Source organism: Antedon mediterranea, chromosome 3 (assembly GCF_964355755.1).
Source record: "Antedon mediterranea chromosome 3, ecAntMedi1.1, whole genome shotgun sequence".
NCBI classification, from domain to species: domain Eukaryota; kingdom Metazoa; phylum Echinodermata; class Crinoidea; order Comatulida; family Antedonidae; genus Antedon; species Antedon mediterranea.
Window position 1 is genome coordinate 36,139,800 of NC_092672.1, and position 23,128 is coordinate 36,162,927.

Genomic DNA, 23,128 nt, shown 5'->3' on the forward strand with positions numbered 1-23,128 from the left:
ACACATTACAACCAGACTTGCACCAAATTAAAAACATGTCATGAAACGATAAATTGGGGTAGACGACATTTATCGGTAGGCAAGATCAATAACAGTGAGCATTGATATGTATTTGCCATAGACGGTTTGCAAGATATCTAAAAATAAATAAGCTTAGATACCATTGGGTATTCAAGTGAAAACTTAAATTAAATACTGTGACTGGGGTCGATGAACATGTTCCCATTTTCGTTCCCATAGGAGTTTGTATACCATTAGAAAAGAAACCTTAAATCAATGCTATGAGAACACCGAGCCAATACAATACTCATGCCCTAACGCTGCTTAGCTTTTCACGAGAAGTCACAATATTAAAGAACGGGGCTGAATAAGTAACAGGAAGTTGTAATGAGGGGAAGAGAGGGCGTCATAAAGTCGAGCGGGAGTCCCCTACTGACCAGTGTTCAACCTAGTACCAGTGGGACCATAACCATTGACTATGATAGGACGTAATGTAATCCTAACAAGGATCGAAAGCCTATCACATCTTCCCTCTTAAAGACCTCATAGTGTACGTTAATTTCCTGATAAAGAATCTTATCAAAACTTTATTTAAAAAGTCAAATAGGCCAAGAGGAGATTTATTCTGATTTGGGTAATTAGCTTCATTGATTACAAGGGAGAATTACTAGAGACTAAATGCCCTCTTGAGACCAAGGGACATTCACTAAATTCTTTAGAAAGGAAACTCGGGACTTGGTTCATCAAAAATGTACTATCTCTGTACGTGCTACACTTTTTTGGTAATTATCCTCAATGATTTTATAATAGTTTTGAAAATATCCAAAAAAAAAGACAGGTTATGACATTTGGAATCTGTTTAACTGTATTAATATTACATTTTTTTATAAACTCAAAACATTTTTGCATAAGCTTAGTACACAAACTAAAAATCTGAAATGTTAAACATTGTTTTAATAGTTTTTTCTTCACTGAATTGTTTTTGTAACTTTGCTATCTTTCCGCCGAATCTGATTTGTGATTTGTACTAAGTTTCTTCAATTTCATCTTTCTTAATTGGTTACTTAATAATTACTATTTTCTTGCTATCGAGGTTTGCAATTGTGGATAAGCCTAAAAATAATTGTTACTTTATATTTAGGAAGATTTGTTATAAGGAACACTTATGGGACTCTGTCGTCAGGACATTAACTAATAATAATGTAGTAAAATTAAACATACTTCAGAAAAATTATGAATTAATTTCTTAATGGTCAAAGTTCAAATTTGTACCAAAGTCAACAGTTTTCAATAGAAAGCGTTTGAAGTTTGAAATGTAACGAATAAAATCATTGATAAGTGTCGTATGCTATTACAAATATTATGTAGGCTCTTAGCAGCAATTGTGTCCCTTAATTGAGTCTTCCTCTGTGGATAGTCGGGTGACTGTGTAGGTCCACCATCTGGCCTAGCTGAGACGTGAGTTGGACTCGTCACCCGCCTAAACTAGGCTGTTACAGCTTGTAATGGGAAATGCTTCGGTCCCTCAGGGACTCATACCACCTGTGGTGGAGAGTTACATATCCATCTAAATCACTGGAATTTCTTTCAAACTATCTTTTTCAATAGAATGTTACACGATACAGTTATTGCTCTTTTCCTGATCTGTGATATGCTCCCATCTGGGCTTTTGCAAGCGAACATTCGCCATGGCTGACTGGCCAAGTTCAACAAATTACTGTCAATATTTCGTATAATCAGTCATGAACGTTCACGACGTTTACCCGTGTTGTTTTGTTTTGTTTTTTTACTTGCTACGACTGCTAATGGAAAGTTGTCAAAACTAAAGCATACTTCACTATCTGCAAGGCTCTGCTCTTGTCAACTGTTAAAACAGATGATTTTAACCTGTGAAAAATAATCCTTCGGTCTTAGCTAGGTTATAACCTGGTCTAGATATGGAACCAGGTGTCAGTTCATGTCAATAGGAACTGTGCGCAATTGTAAATGAAAGATAAACGTGTACAGCGCGTACACGTCACAAACAAACATCAGCAGTTTCTGTGCGTGCGCGCATCTCTGCATTTATACGCAGACACCAGGTGTTTCTTTGTGGTGTCACTGTCAGCGTAAAAAATAAAAAACATCTCATTGGATGTCACGGAGATATAACCCGTTTGACGATTCATAAGCGAGTGTGTCGGTGTTGTTTTTTTTTAAATATCAATTTCGTATTCACCATCAGATTAGCAACACTTTCTAAAAAAAACAAAAACAGTTTTGTGAAAAGTTAACCTTTAAAACATTTATTGTTTGTGCATCATGTAACATTCAGATAAACTTTTATAAAAAGCGGAAACTTAGAGGGCGGAAATTGACATATGAAAGGCGCAACGGGTCATTACTGTGTCGTGTTTATAATGTTTAGTTTTTCTGTGAGTAACTCCTTGCGGACCAGAGGATCCCAACTTATTACAGAACGGCACGAATATCTGCAATTTATACAACTAGTTAAAACATGGCTTTCGTTTCTTTATCCGGAAATATTCAAGTTGTGAAACAGCACTGACCTTGTTTTAGTCTCATATCGCAAACAAGTTCTTCCACTGCGTTTTCATGATCGCTGTATAAGTCGAAACATTTAGGTCTAAAAATCTCGGAAACTGTCGTCAATTTGAATGTGTTTCACTATTATAGATAGAATTCAATCAGCGATCAACTCTTTTACATACTTTACAAGTTCAAATTAACCGGATTAATGTGTTGACTTGTTTTTAATTGTAGGCGACATTATCTTGCAAAATAATGTTCAGTTTTGATAAATTTGATTTTATTCAGTGACGTCATCCTTCTCGTTGATATTGCAGACAAATAGAGTTACATATTTCTAATGCTCAATTAACATTTTTAATAATTTTATACGTACATTTATCTATAATAATATTCCTGACATTTGTTTTTTTCAATTAGAAGAAAATAGATTGAAAGACTAGACTATATATTTTAAATAATAACTTGGGTGGCAGTTAAAACATATTATTTCATTAAACATACTAGTTGATAATATCACAGTGGTTGATGTAGGTAAAGTACAGTGAAATAAAAGCTAGTATAGTTTGTATTTTGTTTAAAAGAGCTTTTAATTCATTCGGTTTAGACTCAAATTATTAAAGATCGGACGTAAGCAACTCAACAATGGATGTCGTCGAAACTGTCGCTTGCGTTGCGCGTACGCCCGGTTGTGTTGCGCGTACGCCCGTTGCTTTGCACCTACGCCCGGTTGCTTTGCTCGTACGCCCGGTTGCGTTGCGGAGATAGAAAGCTTTTTCATCAATATAGCGATTCTAAAATTATCTTCAGCAAAATTATAAACATTTCAAAACAATTATGAATTAATTTGTAATGTCAAAATTCGAATGCAGTTTAAAACTCTTAAGTAACATATACAAAATAATGTTTCTTATAGTTTCAGTTTGATAATACATCGGAAATTGATGTTTCGGGAATGATAGAATGTTAATAATCTTGATTTCGGTACACCCCCTTAAGTAACCAATGACATTCACTAATGTTCTTATAAGACCACATTCCTATGGGACTACGCTTAGTTTGACATCAGATTCGCAGCGTGTGACTTGAAACGGAAGAAGGGATTTTCATTTCTAAGCCCCAATTATAAAAAGTGTAAGAGAGTCTATGCGAGCTTAAAATGTTACTGGCGGCTAGAAATGTCACAGTCAAGGGCACCACGGACTGTTAGCGGTATTCCTTAGATATTACTTATTATGGATTTATCTATTGAACAACGCGTATTTATTTGTTTATTTATTTCTTATTTTTTTTACCGATTTATGGTTCTAAATATTATATCAAATTGACATTTTTTTCCTTTTGAGATTATAACTTTATTTTAATTCCAATTATTTCATTATATACACGCACTTATATTCGATGGAATCTAATAAAATAAATACCCGGAAGTGTTTCTTCTTATTTTTTTTCTATATATCAATTTTTTTGTTGATAAGTATAATATTGACGATCCTCTTGCCTTAACATTGAATGTTCGTGTTTTAAATGTAGGCCTACCATATCTGGTTGTAAAACTAAATTAATTTAGAAATATCTGTTACCAAGCCTATACTTTTTTTGGGTAAAAGCCTCTAAGTTTTTTAACTAAAATACAATTGTTTAACTTCGGTGTTTATTATTATTTAGTATTATTTCAGTCTTCACCATGTAAATCACGCATTATTAGACGAGATTATAGAGGACTATCCGGCCGAAAGCTTATCCAAATCAGTGGAATTAGAATCCACCGCCACAGAATTCAAGCAAGTTAAAGAAAACAAATGGCAGAAATAATGATTGTTTGTAATGTGTTTATGCCACTTGGACATATAGAACGGAAGCTAGCACGTAAAAACGGCTTAACACGTCAACAGATAGATTTAAGTGATGCAGGGTGACTGAATAGCACAGCTGAATCTACGCCAAAGGACAACCTGTGTGTTTATCCTAGTCTCATTAAAACCTCATATAATGCGGATCAAATTAGGATTAGGGAGGATTAATAGTGTAGATGGCAGGCGAGGCTGTTAGTCTTTCAGTATTAGTTGAATATCTTCCCTCAATCGCGAGGTGCCTAGAGAGTGATCTGCTAGCTGATTCTAGCCTCTATACCTCCCTGCTAGAAATGTCATAAGTTGTGTTACCATGTTGGACTATCCAACAACATTTTGGTTATATGATTCATTATCAACAAAATGTGAATTGAATATGACAATCATTATTATTGGATATCATTTCATCTTTAAAAGAAAATAAATAAATCGATATACAAGTTGATGAAATCATGGACCTATAATTGTACACGTGATGAATGATACGCGCGCGTCAACTTGGACCTACAATTGTACACACATGATGAATGATACGCGCGCGTCAACTTGGACCTATTGTATACATGATGAATAATACGCGCGCGTTAACTTGGACCTATTGTACACGAGATGAATGATACGCGCGCGTTAACTTAGACCTATAAATGTACACATGATGAATGATACGCGCGCGTTTATTTTGCCCTATTATTGTTGTACACTTGATGAATGATACGCGCGCGTTAAGTTGGACCTATAATTGTACACATGATGAATGATACGCGCGCGTCAACTTGGACCTATAATTGTACACGTGATAAATGATACGCGCGCGCCAACTTGGACCTATAATTGTACACATGACGAATGATACGCACGCGTCAACTTTGTGTGTTTAAACTTAATTTCTGTTTCATTATTGTTTACATTTTAGATAAAAACTATATATAAATCATAGCCTAATTTTATTATATCCTTTAAAATACCTGGTGGCAGTTTGAACTATGTGAACACGACACAGTTTTATATCTATACATGCCGTTAACTCCGTGAATTAGTTTTCGCATTAGATAAAGTCGAAATTACACAATTCAACCGATTGACTGTCCATTTTAAATCCGTGCCGACTCAACAATATGAATAAAGCGTTATATAATAAACTAATGTTTGTTACCCAAACAGAGACAAAATGTCATGGACTAGCCTAATCATTTGTTATTTATGATTGCTATAGATTAGATATATAGTCTAATGGATTTACTTTCCCTGAGCGGTTCACAGTTAACTGCCATTGGCGGTAATCCGGTAGTCGCTTTGGGATCGGTCTTTGCATCACAAACACAAACGAATCGTACCATCCGCCTGATATTGCAAACGTTTGATTGATACAATTATTATAGTATGGATGATAAGTTGTAGGGGTATTTTATCACAATTATGAGATTAAATCAGATTGAGCGAACAATTCGTATCCCAAACTCGATGAACAGACGCACTCCGCTGTTATAACGTCCTTTTATCGTTTCCTAATGGCGCCAAATTGACGGAACGTAGCAGAACAAAACGCACTATGTTCGTCGGATAATTTTTCACTTTTAGTTTTACAAAGAGCCACCGAACAGGATAAGAGCCCGAATTAGAAAACCGACACTCAATTTAGAATATTGAAACCGTTTATTGGTATTTAGTTATAAAATTAATCTCATATAAAAATATAAATTGCTGACTTCGATATCTTAGTCGAAGCACCAATATACCAATCGCGTGGATTATCTTCTCAAATTTCGCCTTTGAAATCGCGTTGGAGCGTGTATGATTTAATAAAAGGAACACTTAACATTAAAGCCTAGCACCCGGTCGCCGTATGAAAACACTCGACGAGTAACAACTCAGTACCCGGCGGCCGTGCTTCGACAGGTCAAGTGTGTATATCTTAGCCTACGGCTACATAAGCGTTACTAGTGTGTTATTAACTAGTGTGTTAAATTTATAAAAACTTATCTTTTTAGAATATACTTTCCGGTACTCTTTATATTTCTCATTAATTTTTACATAATATTGACCTTCTGTTGCCGCGTGTGTGTATGTTTGATGTTTGTAAGTTTGTACTTAATTTTGAACACTTAACATGTCGATCTGCTTTACTCTATCGGATTTGGAATCACTTTTATTAACAAAACCAACGAGTTTGTTAAGTAAACATCATCACTAGTAATGGTTGATAATACTTTTTCTTAACTCGTGTTAATCCGGATTGTCTGTCGTTTGATAAACAGTTTCAGTAAAATGGTACAGCATCACGTACGGAGTGAGAGTTTAGTTATAATGTGCGTTTTTTGTGTCAGCGCATTTTACGTCTGTTTTTAAATTGGAGAAAGTTTTAAACATTGATTAGCCTATAGGCCTTATATATATAATTATATACAAATGCAATTTTTCTTTTCGTTTTTTAGTCTTTCGTGACAAGTTATTTCATCTTGCAATTATTATAACCATTTCTTAAAGATGTATTGTCCCCCAAAAACAAGAAAAATAAAGATTAATAAAATCAGACTTTGAATATATTATTTTATAGCTTTAATAAAGTAAATCATTTCTGTAGGAAAAAACTGAACAAAATTAATGTTTTCACTTATAAAATTACAAAATGAATGGTTAAATTCAACCAAAAACCCACTGGCTGGCAGCCAATTTGGCCATTTTTTGCTTTAAATTACAGTTTTTCAGGTAAATACATTTTTTTTCGATCCAATTTTTGGTCAAAGTGGATAAATATTATGTTACATTAAAATGACATGCTTAACAAAAATTTTGTTAAGAATTATTTTTTCAGGGGGACAATACATCTTTAATGTATTGTTAACCATTGATAGAAATGTTGAATCGTGTATCAAAATTATAATTGCCATAGATAACACATCTACATGCTACCTACATTTTCTTTTTCCTTTTTTTTTTATCTTTACATTTTTTCAACCTTTCTTAAATTATTATTTTTTTCATCATAACACACACTTTCGTTTCGTAGATTGTAATTTTAGGTTTTTTTTCTTGGAAATTATAGCCTAAAAACAGTTAAAAAAAAGTTTAGTTGTAATTATTAATTATCTTTGATATGATGAAGCAAAGTTCGTCTCTTTAAACATATTTAGCGTGATTATCAACATTTCCATGTTAGGCCTCCTGAATTGGCTCGGTGAGGCATCAGGATGACCATGAACGGCGGTCATAAATGCCTTATTTCCATATGCCGAGCACTATGTTTTCTAATGTTCAGGCTTAGGCTGGCCACACAATTTCTAAATTAGCGTTATAGAGATTAAATTAATTTTAAATATATTTTATTTTTGGAGAATCTGTATATTTTTCAACATTAATATTGACTAAGTTTGATTACTAACAAAAATGTTTTAAAGCAATTTAATTTAATTTATATAATCAAAAACGCTTTGTAACAAGACAACATTATTTATAATTTTAAAACAATACATTTGATATTAAGCAATTTAATTCATTGTATTCTTTATTATTTATATACAGTATATGGTTTTATTTAAGCCATCATTGAAACGCGTTTGGTTTTATTTAAGCCATCATTAAAACGCGTTTTGTATTATGCATTTGTTTTATTTAAGCCATCATTAAAACGCGTTTATTTATATACAGTACATGCATTTGTTTTATTTAAGCCATCATTGAAACGCGTTTGGTTTTATTTAAGCCATCATTAAAACGCGTTTTGTATTATGCATTTGTTTTATTTAAGCCATCATTAAAACGCGTTTATTTATATACAGTACATGCATTTGTTTTATTTAAGCCATCATTAAAACGCGTTTTGTATAGAAACTGAAGAATGTTCCAAGTTGAGACAGTAGGCTTACGAATATTTGTAATATAATATTTATTTACGTCTCACCTCCAAATTTCGAAGTAAAATTAATAACAGCGGTAATCGTACCAGAGATAACAATAGTAGATAATATGGTGTTCTTTCTATGGATATTATATCTGAAATAAAGAATGCATGAATGAATTTATCCGAATCATTGCTTCTTTTCATCTTATGAAATTGGAATTCGTCATAAGAATAAAGAAAAATAATACATAGATTATTTTGAACAGACTTAAGCAAAATCATCAAAGATGTTTTTGCTAATTAAGCATTGATAAACCAGACAACGACAAATATGAGACTCGTAAATATTCATGATTCTTGTACTAAAAAAAATATTTTTCATTCTAAATTCTATGTTATGATCTCATTGAGAAAAGCTCAGAAAAAAATGCAATGCAAATTAATGACTTATATCTCCGTTAATGATAAGTTAAGTTCTGTTCAAATGTTAACCTATTCAATGAACAAGATTGACATCGAAGACCTTCGATAGTTAATGTGTTCTAATACACACATAGTGCACGAAAATGAAACTAGATACAAATGAACTTACTGTAGCAATGATGCTATGATGCTATTCTCATTGAATCTCTTTTATTTATTCAAGTCCTCCAAAAACATGAAAAATGAAGATTAATAAAATCAGACTTTGAATATATTTTAAAAAAACTCCGAAAATTTACTTATAAAATAACAAAATAAAATGTTTTTTTTCAGGGGGACAATATATCTTTAACGCATTCTTCAAATCAAATAAACACACCAGTTTGTAAGTCTCATTAAAAAAATTAATCTTTAATAAAATCATGCATTATGTTTAATGTTCTTAAAATAAATGTCTACATTTTAAAAATATTGCGCTAAATATAACATTAACAATATAACTATTTTTCATCGGAATTACGCATAACTAGGCTATATAATGAGCTTAAAGAAATATCCACGTTTGTTATACATTTATTTTAACATAACTATTATATCCTTAAACTTAGTCTAGTTTTTGTACACCTTTATATACAAGTGTTGATGAACTTTTTATAATCATCTTCTATTTTAACATATTTACAAAATCTCTCAATCTTATCATCATTTGTTGTTATACATTTATTTAAGACACTATTAATACTGTTTAATATCCTTAAAGATGTATTGTCCCTTTGACTAATTCCAAAAAAATAAAAATTAAAAGATTTCGAAAAAAGTGGGTCATTTTGAAGTGTCATAATAGTTATTAACTTTCACCAAGAATTAGTCGAGAAAAAAAATATAGACGTTTTTTTGTTCAAAAAATAAGTTTTTGATAAAAACATATCTCATAATGCAACGAGCTTGTTTGGCTAAAAACTTCCTCGCGATCTGTGTGAGAACACCTTCTTAACCGTGTCGAGAGTTGTAAACAATCCTAATTAGCATCATGCATAATGCATACTCGTGGTTTGCATTTTTTTGTTTTCCTTCGCTCGCAACGATTTGTAATCAATTAATTTACCTGTTAATTACGTAAACTTGTTTTTGGCTCGAATTTTTGACTTAAAGTTAATAACTTTAATTTTACTTTGATATGACCAATTTAAATTTAGAATATTTTGACCTTCATTTTTTGTGTTTGAAGAGACAATACATCTTTAAAATTTTGTCCAGTTTTGTGCACATTTTTACAAGTGTTGATATATTGTTGATAATCATCTTCTATTTTACATATTTTACAAAATTGTACGAGCATCGTCAACAAAAGTTTTTTTTTATTTAGGCCTAAAGAATATTTCTGTTAAGATGTTGTGGTTTTACCAAAATCATTATCGTGATGAAAGTTCAGTTATATATACAAAATGATTTTGAGTGTTATTAACTATACATTCTTTGCTTGTGCCTAGCCCTATGAGGATCTTTTCATGTTATCTATTTAATTAGATAATACGACCAATCGGCCTATAGGTTTATTTAGAATTGGCTTACTACGGCCGACTATGCTGCGTTTGGCATTCGGGTTATCATCATATCATATCATTTTATTTCACTTTACTAACAATATAAAAAAATTGGAGGAGCCTAAATGAAAGCATAGCTTGTAGTGAATAGGCTCAAAATCGATGTCACAGTACAGAACGAAGTTAAAAAAAACATTTTACTCCTTTTAGATCATGTTTGCTCTTCCCACAAATCTGTTTTGGTAATTTACAATTTCCACAAGTTTGCGCATGACACACGGCGCCGTGGTACGCCCTCCCTAGGTTCAGAACGCCCTCCTGAGATATCTATTAATTCCCTGGAGTGGTGTAGTTAATGACAAATAAAGCGGCCCCGTAACTGGCATAATGTACACAGGACATCTGTGACATGCGCAAAGTTAGCCGATCGTTGACCCGCCTCCGTGATTATCTATAGGCTTAATTCTGATCCACAGTTTTCATTTTACAGACATTTTGGCTACAAAATGGTTTTTGATGTGTTTTGCGAAATGTGCTATTGTTGCCGCGACTCAGTTTATATGATAAGTTTGGACATATTTTTAGGTGGTAGATAGAATTGCGTAAATTAAACTGTACTACATCATAAACCATGTAGACACTCATAAAGTCATACTTATTGTACTACATCAGCTATGTGCGGGGCTACGAGTCTTACAATATTAAATCTGATTGGCCAAAGGAGGTGTCGATGAATGTCAAATATCAACAGATTACTACTTTGTAATTAATTTTAGGCCTATATTAAGCCAAATAAATTATCTGAGATCCGTGGTTCCCGATTGCCCGTCCAAAATTGCTTGCCAACGCACGCACTTCTTTTTATCGTCTGATTGTTGCAGGATGTTCACCCCACATAGGCCAAACACTTGCATTGAAAACTCTAGTTGCTATCGGCAATATTTTCTGTCAGCGGCTCCTCTAGACACCCAGGCCGTCAGTACTGATTGTCTTGATCGTTAAGCCTAGCCTCCACTAGATCTGTTACAAATTTAACCGGCTGTGTTTCAGGCTCTTTGTCATCGCTCCAATTCCGTGATGTGTCGCCAATAACAATGTTTATGTATCCTATCAAAACCGAGTATATGTTCGTTTTTAATTTCTGCCACAATAAAATAGGTTGATTGATGTAAATAATTCGAAATAGCGACAAAAATCTATTAGGACGCCTGCGAGTACCCTACATTTTGAGGTTATATTAGGTTCATTTATGGCATTCGTGTTGTTGTCTCATAATATGCCCTAAATAATGTCATTTTTTCATGTCAGGTGACAACATTTAAAGAAAATTTGTTTAAGGGTTGATTCGTTCCGCGCAGGTTCAGTTGCAATCATTATGGTGGGTTAATTTATAGCGAATAACTAGGTAACTAGGAAATAATGCAATGCTGTCGCGTATGAAAAAGTTTAAAGTAATGTTGGAAAGGAGAGGGCGCTGTGCTTCTTTTTGATAAGTAAGTGTTTATTTCGATCATTATCATCATGTCATCCTGTGCTGGATGTAGCCCCCATCATGATCTCTCTAAGCTATCGGCTAGTTCGCGCGCGCCTTACACAGATATCGCTTGGTGGTACCATCTCTCCATCTTCCAGTTCTTGGTTGCCATTCTGTGTAGGCCTATATATTGTTAATCGTACTAGTTTATAAGACGGTCGTGATGCGCGTTAGGACTGTTCAATGCTGCTGCTAAGCGAGTCCAAAACACCTTCTGACCATCTGGATGCTTAGGCCATTCGATGTACGTTTTCTTTCTCAATATTTTTTGAAGTAATGTCGGCATGTTCCTGCTGGGAACAGACTCCAATATTACAACAACAAATATATCTTCATGGTTATCGAACATACGGGTCCTTGCCATCTCCATTTCAAAGTAACACCACTCGCTTTTCGCAAAGTTCTTGGTAACAACGATAAGCATTTTGCGGCTGTATTTAATTGCGTTCGAAATATTGTCAGCGATTGCATCACCAACAACGAAGTCTCGAAAGTCCACGCATAAACTAAATCCGAACTCTGGGCCCTCTAACATCGGTAATGCTGACTTTAAGACCCAGTCCTGGTCTTTGCTGTTGTACGAGACAAACGCATCGTATCGAATTTGAACACCATCCACCGGAGGTGGGCCTTCATTTTCCAATCTCTCATACTGTTTCCGAAGCAGACGTCTCTGATTCCAGTACCTAAAATAACAATTTAAAGAATACATTAGATAAATAAATTCCAGTCACCACAGATATGTTACAAAAGTTTACCAAATTAAACATTTAATTCTACAACAAAAATAAGACGTTTGCGTGTAATGATGTAACAACTTCAACCCTAACATTTCGTCAACATGTTAACGCACTAATTTGTTTATGGTGGTCAAATTGAGTCTGGATACTTGCTGTTTTAAAATAAAAGTATGCTTAAGCATATTTGTACCCGTGTTCAAGGAAGCTGATGTTCTTATCTTTCCGTTTATTTATTATTTTTAAAGGATAAAAGTGTGGTGTGACATTTTTTTGTCTTAAGTTTTTATCTGGTATCCAAGTGTCAAGAAAGATTTACCCAGTTGCAACTGTAAAGAGGGTTACGTCGTAGATTACCTGATGTCCCATCGAAATAAATAAATAAGAAAACCACAACTGACAGGAAAGCTGCAGAGCTACAAGTTGCAACTGTAAGGAGGATGACGTCATGCGTAGAATTACCTGTCTGATATCCCATCGAAATAAATAAGTAAGAAAACCAACAACTGTCAAGAAAACTGCAGAGCTACAAGTTGCAACTGTAAGGAGGGTGACGTCATGCGTAGACTTACCTGGTGTCCAATTTAAATAAATAGTAAGTAAACCAGCTACTTTCAAGAAAGCTGCAGAGCCACAAGTTGCAACTGTAAGGAGGGTGACGTCATATGCGTAGACTTACCTGATGTCCCATCGAAATAAATAAATAACACAGCAACTGTCAAGAAAGCTGCAGAGCTACAAGTTGCAACTGTAAGGAGGCTGACGTCATATTCGTAGACTTACCTGATGTCCCATCGAAATAAATAAATAAGGAACACAGCAACTGTCAAGAAAGCTTCAGAGCTACTAGTAGCGACTGTAAGGAGGGTGACGTCATATGCGTAGACTTACCTGATGTCCCATCGAAATAAATAAGAAACACAGCAACTGTCAAGAAAGCTGCAGAGCTACAAGTTGCAACTGTAAGGAGGGTGACGTCATATGCGTAGACTTACCTGATGTCCCATCGAAATAAATAAATAAGAAACACAGCAACTGTCAAGAAAGCTGCAGAGCTACTAGTAGCGACTGTAAGGAGGGTGACGTCATATGCGTAGACTTACCTGATGTCCCATCGAAATAAATAAATAAGAAACACAGCAACTGTCAAGAAAGCTGCAGAGCTACAAGTTGCAACTGTAAGAAGGGTGACGTCATATGCGTAGACTTACCTGATGTCCCATCGAAATAAATAAATAAGAAACACAGCAACTGTCAAGAAAGCTGCAGAGCTACAAGTTGCAATGATAATAATCACCGTCACATCATAGCATTTTAAAGAGTCTGCATCGAAATTTAAAATACTCGTTTCGTTTTTGTTTTTACATGTTGTATGTTCAGTGTTAATGAATGTGACGTTAGTTTGATTTATCCATCGACGAAACCATACAAGATTACAATCACAATTAAGTGGATTGTAAGCAAATCCAAACTTAACTAACTTTGTTAAATTTTGAATTCCGACTTTTTGATTTAATGTCGTTATTTTGTTATTTTGAATTGTAAAATATGCTATTTCTGGTGAACCTAAAAAAACGTCATCATGTATTTTACTGAGCGCGTTGTGTGAAAAGTCGACATTTTGTAGAAACGGGTGGTTTCTAAAGATATCAGGAGGGAAACTGGTAATCAAGTTTGAAGTCAAATAAACTGTATTCAATTTACGACAATTGTTAAAACTTCCACTTTGTATAGTTTTAACTGAAGAATATCTCATATATAGAACTTCTAATGATATCAATTTCTGGAACCAAATTCTTTTAACATGTGTAAGAGCACGGTTGTAGTTTAGCTGAAGAAATGTTAGCTTCGAGAGACCATCAAACGCTTGATCGCTTATTGTTGTATATCCCAGAAGATTACCGTCCAGATTTAGTAAAGTCATATCGTAGAAATTAACTAAATCGTCTGATTCAATTGTGGTGATATGGTTTTCATCAAGTCGCAGAAGTCCAACATCAACAGGTATATCTTCCTTAGGAATATGTTTGAATGATTTCTCTCTACAATTAACAGAATGAACAATGTATATTTCAGATGACGAAAAGTGGGGGCAATATTTACAGGTACAAGTTTGTGGGCACTTCGTTGTGTTTGGTAGTTGAGTTCCATTTATTCTAAACGGATTGTATGACGTACAACCAGTAATTCTTGTTCCATTTTCCACTACCAACAACAATAATAAATAAATAATAATAATAATGACGTAAGTCTTGCTGAAACCTGTACTCACATTTGCCATCTTTCATGAGTTCTGATGTCAATTTCCGGTTTCGCTTCCTTTTCACGAGGTTAAATCTATCGAGTATTAGGCAAACATTCACTTTCGGAAGTAATAGGTTTAGAAACAAGTGGCCTTGGTGGTTTATGTTTTTCTTTACCTGTTTTAGTTTGTTCTTTTAATGTTGGTCAAATAAATAAGTAAAACTAAATGAAAAATGGAATAAATAAATAAATAATTACATGAAAGTCTTCAGGTTTGTTTGTTTGTTTTTTTTATCTTTATACTGGGTGACCTCTTCAGTCAAAGACTGATCTCCCAGAGGGCCCAGTTGGTGATCAGTGACTGTGATGTACTAATACACCGGGGTAACCCCCTACTCGTCTTGAAAGATGTACTAGGTTCTTTAAAGTGCACACGAGCAAGTTGTGTACACTGGACCTACGGTTTATAGTCCTTATCCGAGAAGACTCGTTCTACCACCAGAACCATGGAGTGAGTGAGCCTCGAACCCCTGCCGATGTTATGGATACGTGATTACGGTTCCACTGTCTTAACCGCTCGGCCACTCACTTCATGTTGGCAACATGAACGAGGACTGACTACAAATAAAAGGGGTAAAGAGTGTGACGTCATACCATACGTAGATTTACTATGTCCCATCGAAATACTATGAGAAAACCAGAAACAAGAAAGTTCTACAGAAAGTTGCAAAGATAGTAAGAAATGTGACGTCATAACATACGTAGACTTACCATGACCCATCGAAATAATATGAGAAAACCAAAAACTGACAAGAAAGTTCTACAAAGAGTTGCAAAGATAGTAACGAAATATGACGTCATAACATACATAGACTTACCATGTCCCATCGAAACACATAAATAAGAAAACCAGCAACTGTCAAGAAAGCCGCAGAGCTACAAGTTGCAATGATAATAATGATTGTGACGTCATAACATACGTAGACTTACCTGATACCTTATCGAAACACATAAATATGAAAACCAGCAATTGTCAAGAAAGCCGCAGATCTACAAGTTGTAATGACAATAGAGATTGTGACGTCATAACATACGTAGACTTACCTGATATCCCATCGAAACAGATAAATAAGAAAACCAGCAACTGTCAAGAAAGCTGCAGAGCTACAAGTTGCAATAATAATAATGATTGTGACGTCATAACATACGTAGACTTACCTGATATCCCATCGAAACAGATAAATAAGAAAACCAGCAACTGACAAGAAGGCTGCAGAGCTACAAGCTGCTATGATAATAATGGTTGTGACGTCATAACATCTGAGAGATTCTGCATCAAAATTCATTATTGTTATATTTTTCTTGTGACATATAGCGTCATCAAGATCTGCGAACATAGCGTTAGTTTGATTAAGCCACTGACGAAACCATACTAGGCTACAATCGCAGCTCAGAGGATTGAATCCAAATCCAAACCGAAGTAATTTAGTTAAATTCTGAATTCCAACATCTTTACTAATCGTTCTGATTTGGTTGTTGTGTATAAAAAGATAGGAAATGTTTAAAGAATTCAAAAACATGTTATCTTCCAGATTGGTAATAGAATTACGAGAAAAATCGACGCTCTGTAGAAATCTGTGATTTCTTAATATATCAGCAGGTAAACTTATTAGCTGGTTTCCTGTTAGGTGAACTGAAATCAGATTAACGCAATTTTTAAACACTCCACTCTGCAAAGTCTTTACAGCTGAATATCTAATGTGAACAGATGTTAGCGCAGTTAACTTTAAAAACCAAGCTCTTGGTATGTGCGAAAGAGCTCGATTGTAATCCAAGTATAATATTTCAAGTTTGGTGAGATTATTAAACGAATCATCGTCTATGTTATTGTACTGTAAGATATTATCAACCAATGTTAAAAGTGTCATTTCCCGAAAGTTAGCCAATGCATTAGACTTGATTCCACTAATGTCATTATAATTGAGACGTAAAGCGCCAACATCGACTGGGATATCTCTAGTTGGAATGTGACGATATTGTTTCCCTCTACACCTTACTTCATGGCTTGCATACATCTGTGTTTGGTCGATATGACGAATGCAATATACGCAAGTACATTCTTGTGGACACATCGTTGTATTTCGTGCTTGAGTTCCGTTTAATCTGAACGGATTGTATAATGTACACTTTCTCGAAGTGAAAGGTACAGCAATTACAAACGGCGTAAACACACAAAACAGAATGGCGTTGATATTCATGTTGTCCGAGATACGTAGCGCTAATAATTAAGACATTGATATGATATACCGCAGATGACCGTTGTCCACTTTACTGTAAGCAGTGTTACAAATAAACTTTCTTCTTAAATAGTTAGCGATGTATGTATGTACGTATAGTTTTGTTTCCGTGGAAGTGTATGAACAAACAAACCACCTCTAGTAGTAAGCGCCCGACTTTCAAAATGCGGCCATCTCGTAAACGAACACCTCCCTAAAAAGACCATACATCGTAAGGAAGCACCCTCGTTAGCGACCAACATACTGTGATATGGTATTCAGTTTCTTGGAGTTATAAGCGAAATGAAAGGAAAAGGCCGCGGTCCACCTACAGTATATGTTGTTAGCGACCACCATTCTGTGATAATATGGTATTCATTTTCCTGGAGTTAGAAGCGAAATGAACGGAAAAGACCGCGGCGCAGCTATGTACAGTATATGTTGTTTACTGTTTCCTGTTTTGTATGGTGATTACTTCTACAGAACCGAGAGCAACATAATATAAATTTAAAACATCGTGCTACGTCTGTTTAAATGAAAACAATTGATTAAAAGCTACAGTTGTAAAAATATTGTAAGGTGTGTGATCATAACATACGTAGACTTACCTGATGTCCTATAACAATAAGAAAACTAGCAACTGTCAAGAAAGCTGCGGAGCTACAATTTGCAATGATAATAATGATTGATTCAGTTCCAACCAGTATTCTGGGATCCATTATGTTTCTCATTTACCTCCTGATATTATCCATAATCGTCACAAAGATGGAGTTACTATCGCCAGCAAATGTAGAAAATAATATATTTATTATAAAAAACATACGTAGACTTACCTGATGTCCCATCGGAATGCATAAATAAGAAAACTAGCAACTGACAAGAAAGCTGCAGAACTACAAGTTGCAAAAATAGTGTAAAGAGTGTGAAGTCATAACATACGTAGACTTACCGGATGTCCCATCGGAATGCATAAATAAGAAAACCAGCAACTGTCAGGAAAGCTGCAGAGCTACAAGTTGCAATTATAATAATGATTGTGACGTCATAGCATTTGAGAGATTCTGCATCGAAATTCATCATTGTTATATTTTTCTTTTCACATATGGCGTCATCAATATTTATCAACGTAGCGTTAGTTTGGTTAAGCCACTGACGAAACCATACTAGGCTACAATCGCAGCTCAGAGGATTGAATCCAAATCCAAACCGAAGTAATTTAGTTAAATTCTGAATTCCAACATCTTTACTAATCGTTCTGATTTGATTGTTGTGTATAAAAAGATAGGAAATGTTTAAAGAATCCAAAAACATGTTATCTTCCAGATTGGTAATAGAATTACGCGAAAAATCGACGCTCTGTAAAAATCTGTGATTTCTTAATATATCAGCAGGTAAACTTGTTAGCTGGTTTCCTGTTAAGTGAACTGAAATCAGATTAACGCAATTTTTAAACACTCCACTCTGCAAAGTCTTTACAGATGAATATCTAATGTGAACAGATGTTAGCGCAGTTAACTTTAAAAACCAAGCTCTTGGTATGTGCGAAAGAGCTCGATTATAATCCAGGTATAATATTTCAAGTTTGGCGAGATTATTAAACGAATCATCGTCTATGTTATTGTACTGTAAGATATTATCAACCAATGTTAAAACTTTCATTTTATGAAAGTTAGCCAAGTCATTAGACTTAATTCCACTAATGTGATTGGAATCGAGACGTAAAGTGCCAACATCAACTGGGATATCTCTGGTTGGAATGTGACGATATTGTTTCCCTATACACCTTACCTCATGGCTTGCATACTTATGTGTTTGGTCGATAAGACGAATGCAATATACGCAAGTACATTCGTGTGGACACATCGTTGTATTTCGTGCTTGAGTTCCGTTTATTCTGAACGGATTGTATGGCGTACACTCTTTCGAAGTGGAAGGTACAGCAGTTACACACAGCGTAAACACACAAAACAGAGTAATGTTAATATTCATGTTTCCCAGATAAGTAAGTAATGGAAGCAAATCTTCACCTTGGAATAAATTTCATCCGTGTGCAGCTATAAATATAAAGTATTGTGCTTCCAAGGAAGTGTTTTTAAAACCACTATTAACGACAATTTTAGTTATTTACTTCCTGTTCTTATTGAACCAAGGTACACACTGTTTCTATACATTAACTATCTTATTGTTTGTTTTGTATCTTATTCAACAATTCTATTTGTTCTATTTTTCATTTTTCCAATCAACTCTGGCAGCTCCATAAGGCCTGGCATTTATTATACAATTTTGAAACTGCACACCACTCCCATGGTGGCAAACAAATCATCAAAATACAAATGGAATACAACAACAAATGTTAGAATATAAGGGAAAGATATTCGATCGACTTCAAATTTAGGTATTGATGTAGTGGTGGCCCAGTGGTAGTCATGGTTCAACAGGGTTCAGCTCTTCTATCTAGACTCAATAGTCTAGATAGACTATTTCCTATCGCCGTTCAATTGTAGTTCCAACCAGTATTCTGGGATCCATTATGTTTCTCATTTACCTCCTGATATTATCCATAATCGTCACAAAGATGGAGTTACTATCGCCAGCAAATGTAGAAAATAATATATTTATTTACAAACCAATCTCTAAATGTGTGTACATTCATTTCTTCACTTAGCTATCAGTCTCTCGATCCACCTCTATTAAGCGACCGACATTAAAAAAGCGGCCATATCGTAAGCGCCTACCTCTCTAAAACGACCACACATCTTAAGCAACCGCACCCTCATTATCGAGGGGCCAACGTTTTCTATTAGCGGCTATTTTCTGTCTCCAGAAGTACACAGGTAGTAGGTAACAATTGACTCTTCACTATTCATCAGACAGCCGTTAAAGCAACATCTTACTAAGTCAAATCAGTAAGACGTTTTCTCAATGAAGATGCTACATGTATGCTCGTTCATCTGGAATATATTATTGCATAAAGTACTTTATTTACGGATTGCTTTTACTAAATATCACCGCTCGTCTTGTTTCTCGAACACACCCGAACATTTCACTCGTACATTCCAGCGTCTCAATTGGTTACCAACGGAACATCCACGTTCATTTATTTGTTTTCAAATATATTCGTCATATTTCCCCACCGCACATTTCTGAACTAATTCAGCTTTGTTTAGTAATATTTGCACTCTTACACTCGGATCAACATCAGATGAAACTGAACTCCCCATCATCCACACTGTCGGTTGAATGCATATGAAGAGCGACCGTTTATAGTTGCTGTGTTAAATTTGTTTTGAGAATTTTTATTCATAATTCGCCTTCTGTATTTTGAAAGAACGACTTAATATCATTTATTTTCGTCAGTTTAGTTTTCATTCTTGCCCGTCAGTTTTCATAGCCATACTAGAATAGAAGGTGCCTGATTCATGAGAAGGCAGAAACTCACTCAAACCATGGTTAGCGACAAGGGTGTATCATCATGTTTGTGTATTGCATGGACTTTTCCTTGAATATCTTTCACAGCATCTCGAAGTTTGTTTTGTTTTGTTTTTGCGCTTTAGAATTTCAAAGCTATAGTAACCAATAAATATTTTAATATCAAATTAAAATCAGTTTCCTAGAAAAACTATATCGTATGCCATGAAGGTAATAACACTATCAATGATAATTAACCTTTCTGAAACCTTAATGAAATTGAAATTGAACAATATATAAATGCTTAGTTATGTTTTTTGCGTGAAATTTCTTCTCACAACCCAAATGTTGCACTGGTGTAAATATTCTTGTTACACTGCTTAGTATAGTATGTATGTCCATATAAAATAGTGAAAGGTTGCAATAATTTAAAGATTGAGGTAGAAGAAATCAAGATAGGCCATTACATAGTTTCGACTAGACTTTATGTCCCATTTTCATTTTATAAAATGCTTCTTCTTTTTACATCCAATATATAATCGAAATCAAAAGAAAAAAACATTTAGAGCGAAATAGTATACAAAAATGATGAGTAAATGAGTAACAAAGTGTAAAAATGGAAATGTTTAAAATAAAAATAATGCACACAAAAGAAAGTAACAATAAGAACGCTATTAACAAGATACAAGAGGACGTCGCCATAACGTACGTAGACTTACCTGATGTTCCATCGAAGCACATAAATAAGAAAACTAGCAACTGACACAAAAGCTGCAGAGCTACAAGTTGCAAAAATAGTGTAAAGAGTGTGAAGTCATAACATACGTAGACTTACCTGATGTCCCATCGGAATGCATAAATAAGAAAACCAGCAACTGTCAAGAAAGCCGCAGATCTAAAAGTTGTAATGACAATAGAGATTGTGACGTCATAACATACGTAGACTTACCTGATATCCCATCGAAACAGATAAATAAGAAAACCAGCAACTGACAAGAAGGCTGCAGAGCTACAAGCTGCTATGATAATAATGGTTGTGACGTCATAACATCTGAGAGATTCTGCATCGAAATTCATTATTGTTATATTTTTCTTGTGACATACAGCGTCATCAAGATCTACAAACGTAACGTTAGTTTGATTAAGCCACTGACGAAACCATACTAGGCTACAATCGCAGCTCAGGGGATTGAATGCAAATCCAAACAGAAGTAATTTAGTTAAATTCTGAATTCCAACATCTTTACTAATTGATCTTATTTGGTTTTTGTGTATAAAAATATTTGAAATGTTTGGAGAATCCAAAAACATGTTATCTTTCAGATTGGTAATATAATTACGCGAAAAATCGACGTTCTTTAGAAATCTGTGATTTCTTAATATTTCAGCAGGTAAACTTGTTAGCTGGTTTCCAGTTAAGTGAACTGTTGTCAAGTTAACGCAATTTTTAAACACTCCACTCTGCAAAGTCTTTACAGCTGAATATCTAATGTAAACATTTTCTAGTGAAGTTAACTTTAAAAACCAAGCTCTTTGTATGTGAGAAAGAGCTCGATTATAATCCAGGTATAATATTTTAAGTTTTGTGAGATTGTTAAACGAATCATCGTCTATGTTATTGTACTGTAAGATATTTCCAACCAATGTTAAAACTGTCATTTCACGAAAGTTAGCCAATGCATTAGACTTGATTCCACTAATGTGATTGTAATTGAGACGTAAAGCGCCAACATCAACTGGGATATCTCTGGTTGGAATGTGACGAAATTGCTTTCTCATACACCTTACCTCATGGCTTGCATACATATGTGTTTCCTCGATAATGCAATATGGGCAAGTACATTCGTGTGGACACATCGTTGTATTTTGTGCTTGAGTTCCGTTTATTCTGAACGGATTGTATGGCGTACACTCTTTCGAAGTGGAAGGTACAGCAGTTACAAACAGCGTAAACACACAAAACAGAGTAATGTTAATAGTCATGTTTCCCAGATAAGTAAGTAATGGAAGCAAATAAATTTCATCCGTGTGCTAGAAATATTAAGTATCCAAGGAAGTGTTTTTAAAACCACTATTAACGACCATTTGAGTTATTTCCTGTTCTTTGTGAACCAAGGTACACACTGTTCTACTGTATATTAACTATCTTATTGTTTGTTTGTATCTTATTCAACCATCCTATTTGTTCTATTTGTCTTTATTTAAATCCACTCAGGCAGCTCCATAAGGCCTGGTATCTATTATTAATTATTTAAGCTGCAGTGACACTCCATGGTGGAAACGCTCATATACAGTGCGTTCATAAAACCATCAAATACAAAAAAACAGATGGATACAATTTCAAATGGATAAATCTGGAAACAATACAGTAGATAGTTAATATTTTAAAAATACAAATTTTAAAATATAAGAAAGAGATTTTTGATCGACTTTAAGTTATTCCTGCAGTGCTGGTCATGGTTCAGCGGGGATCAGCTCTTCTATCTAGACCGTCAGGGGTAGACTCGTCACGTCCATCTTAGAGTTCCTTATTTTAGTGTTCCTCACAGTATTCTGGGACCCATTCTGTTTCTCATTTACATACATCCTCCTGACTTATCCATAATCGTCACATAGATGCAGATGACATCGTCAAAGTTTTAGGAATATTATTTGTGTAATTCCAAAGAGACTATCCACAAGATAGTAGATTGCATCGTGACTGGCAATGTTACGCTGTAATACTGATGAGACAAAAGTAGG

The 23,128-nt window shown here is 34.6% G+C and overlaps 1 protein-coding gene across 1 annotated transcript; it reads right to left on the minus strand.

Annotated features, from left to right (window-relative positions):
* Positions 1 to 10,012: 10,012 nt before the first annotated feature.
* LOC140044351 (toll-like receptor 2) lies at positions 10,013 to 22,369 on the minus strand. Its single transcript, XM_072088830.1, has 3 exons — positions 21,727 to 22,369; positions 21,222 to 21,330; positions 10,013 to 12,407 (listed from the first exon to the last, which is right to left on the minus strand). Exons 1-3 carry the CDS (start codon positions 22,367 to 22,369, stop codon positions 11,864 to 11,866), a joined length of 1,296 nt encoding a protein of 431 aa, XP_071944931.1. The 3' UTR covers positions 10,013 to 11,863.
* Positions 22,370 to 23,128: the final 759 nt, after the last annotated feature.

Excerpts from the sequence above, each read along its gene's own strand:
- LOC140044351 (XM_072088830.1), bottom strand. The coding sequence starts at position 22,369 with ATGACTATTAACATTACTCTGTTTTGTGTGTTTACGCTGTTTGTAACT. Across the intron at positions 21,331-21,726 it reads AAAGAACGTCGATTTTTCGC|TCTACGTATGTTATGACGTC; the intron begins GTAATTATATTA and ends ATATCAGGTAAG. Across the intron at positions 12,408-21,221 it reads GCATTCCGATGGGACATCAG|GTACTGGAATCAGAGACGTC; the intron begins GTAAGTCTACGT and ends TTGTTATTTTAG.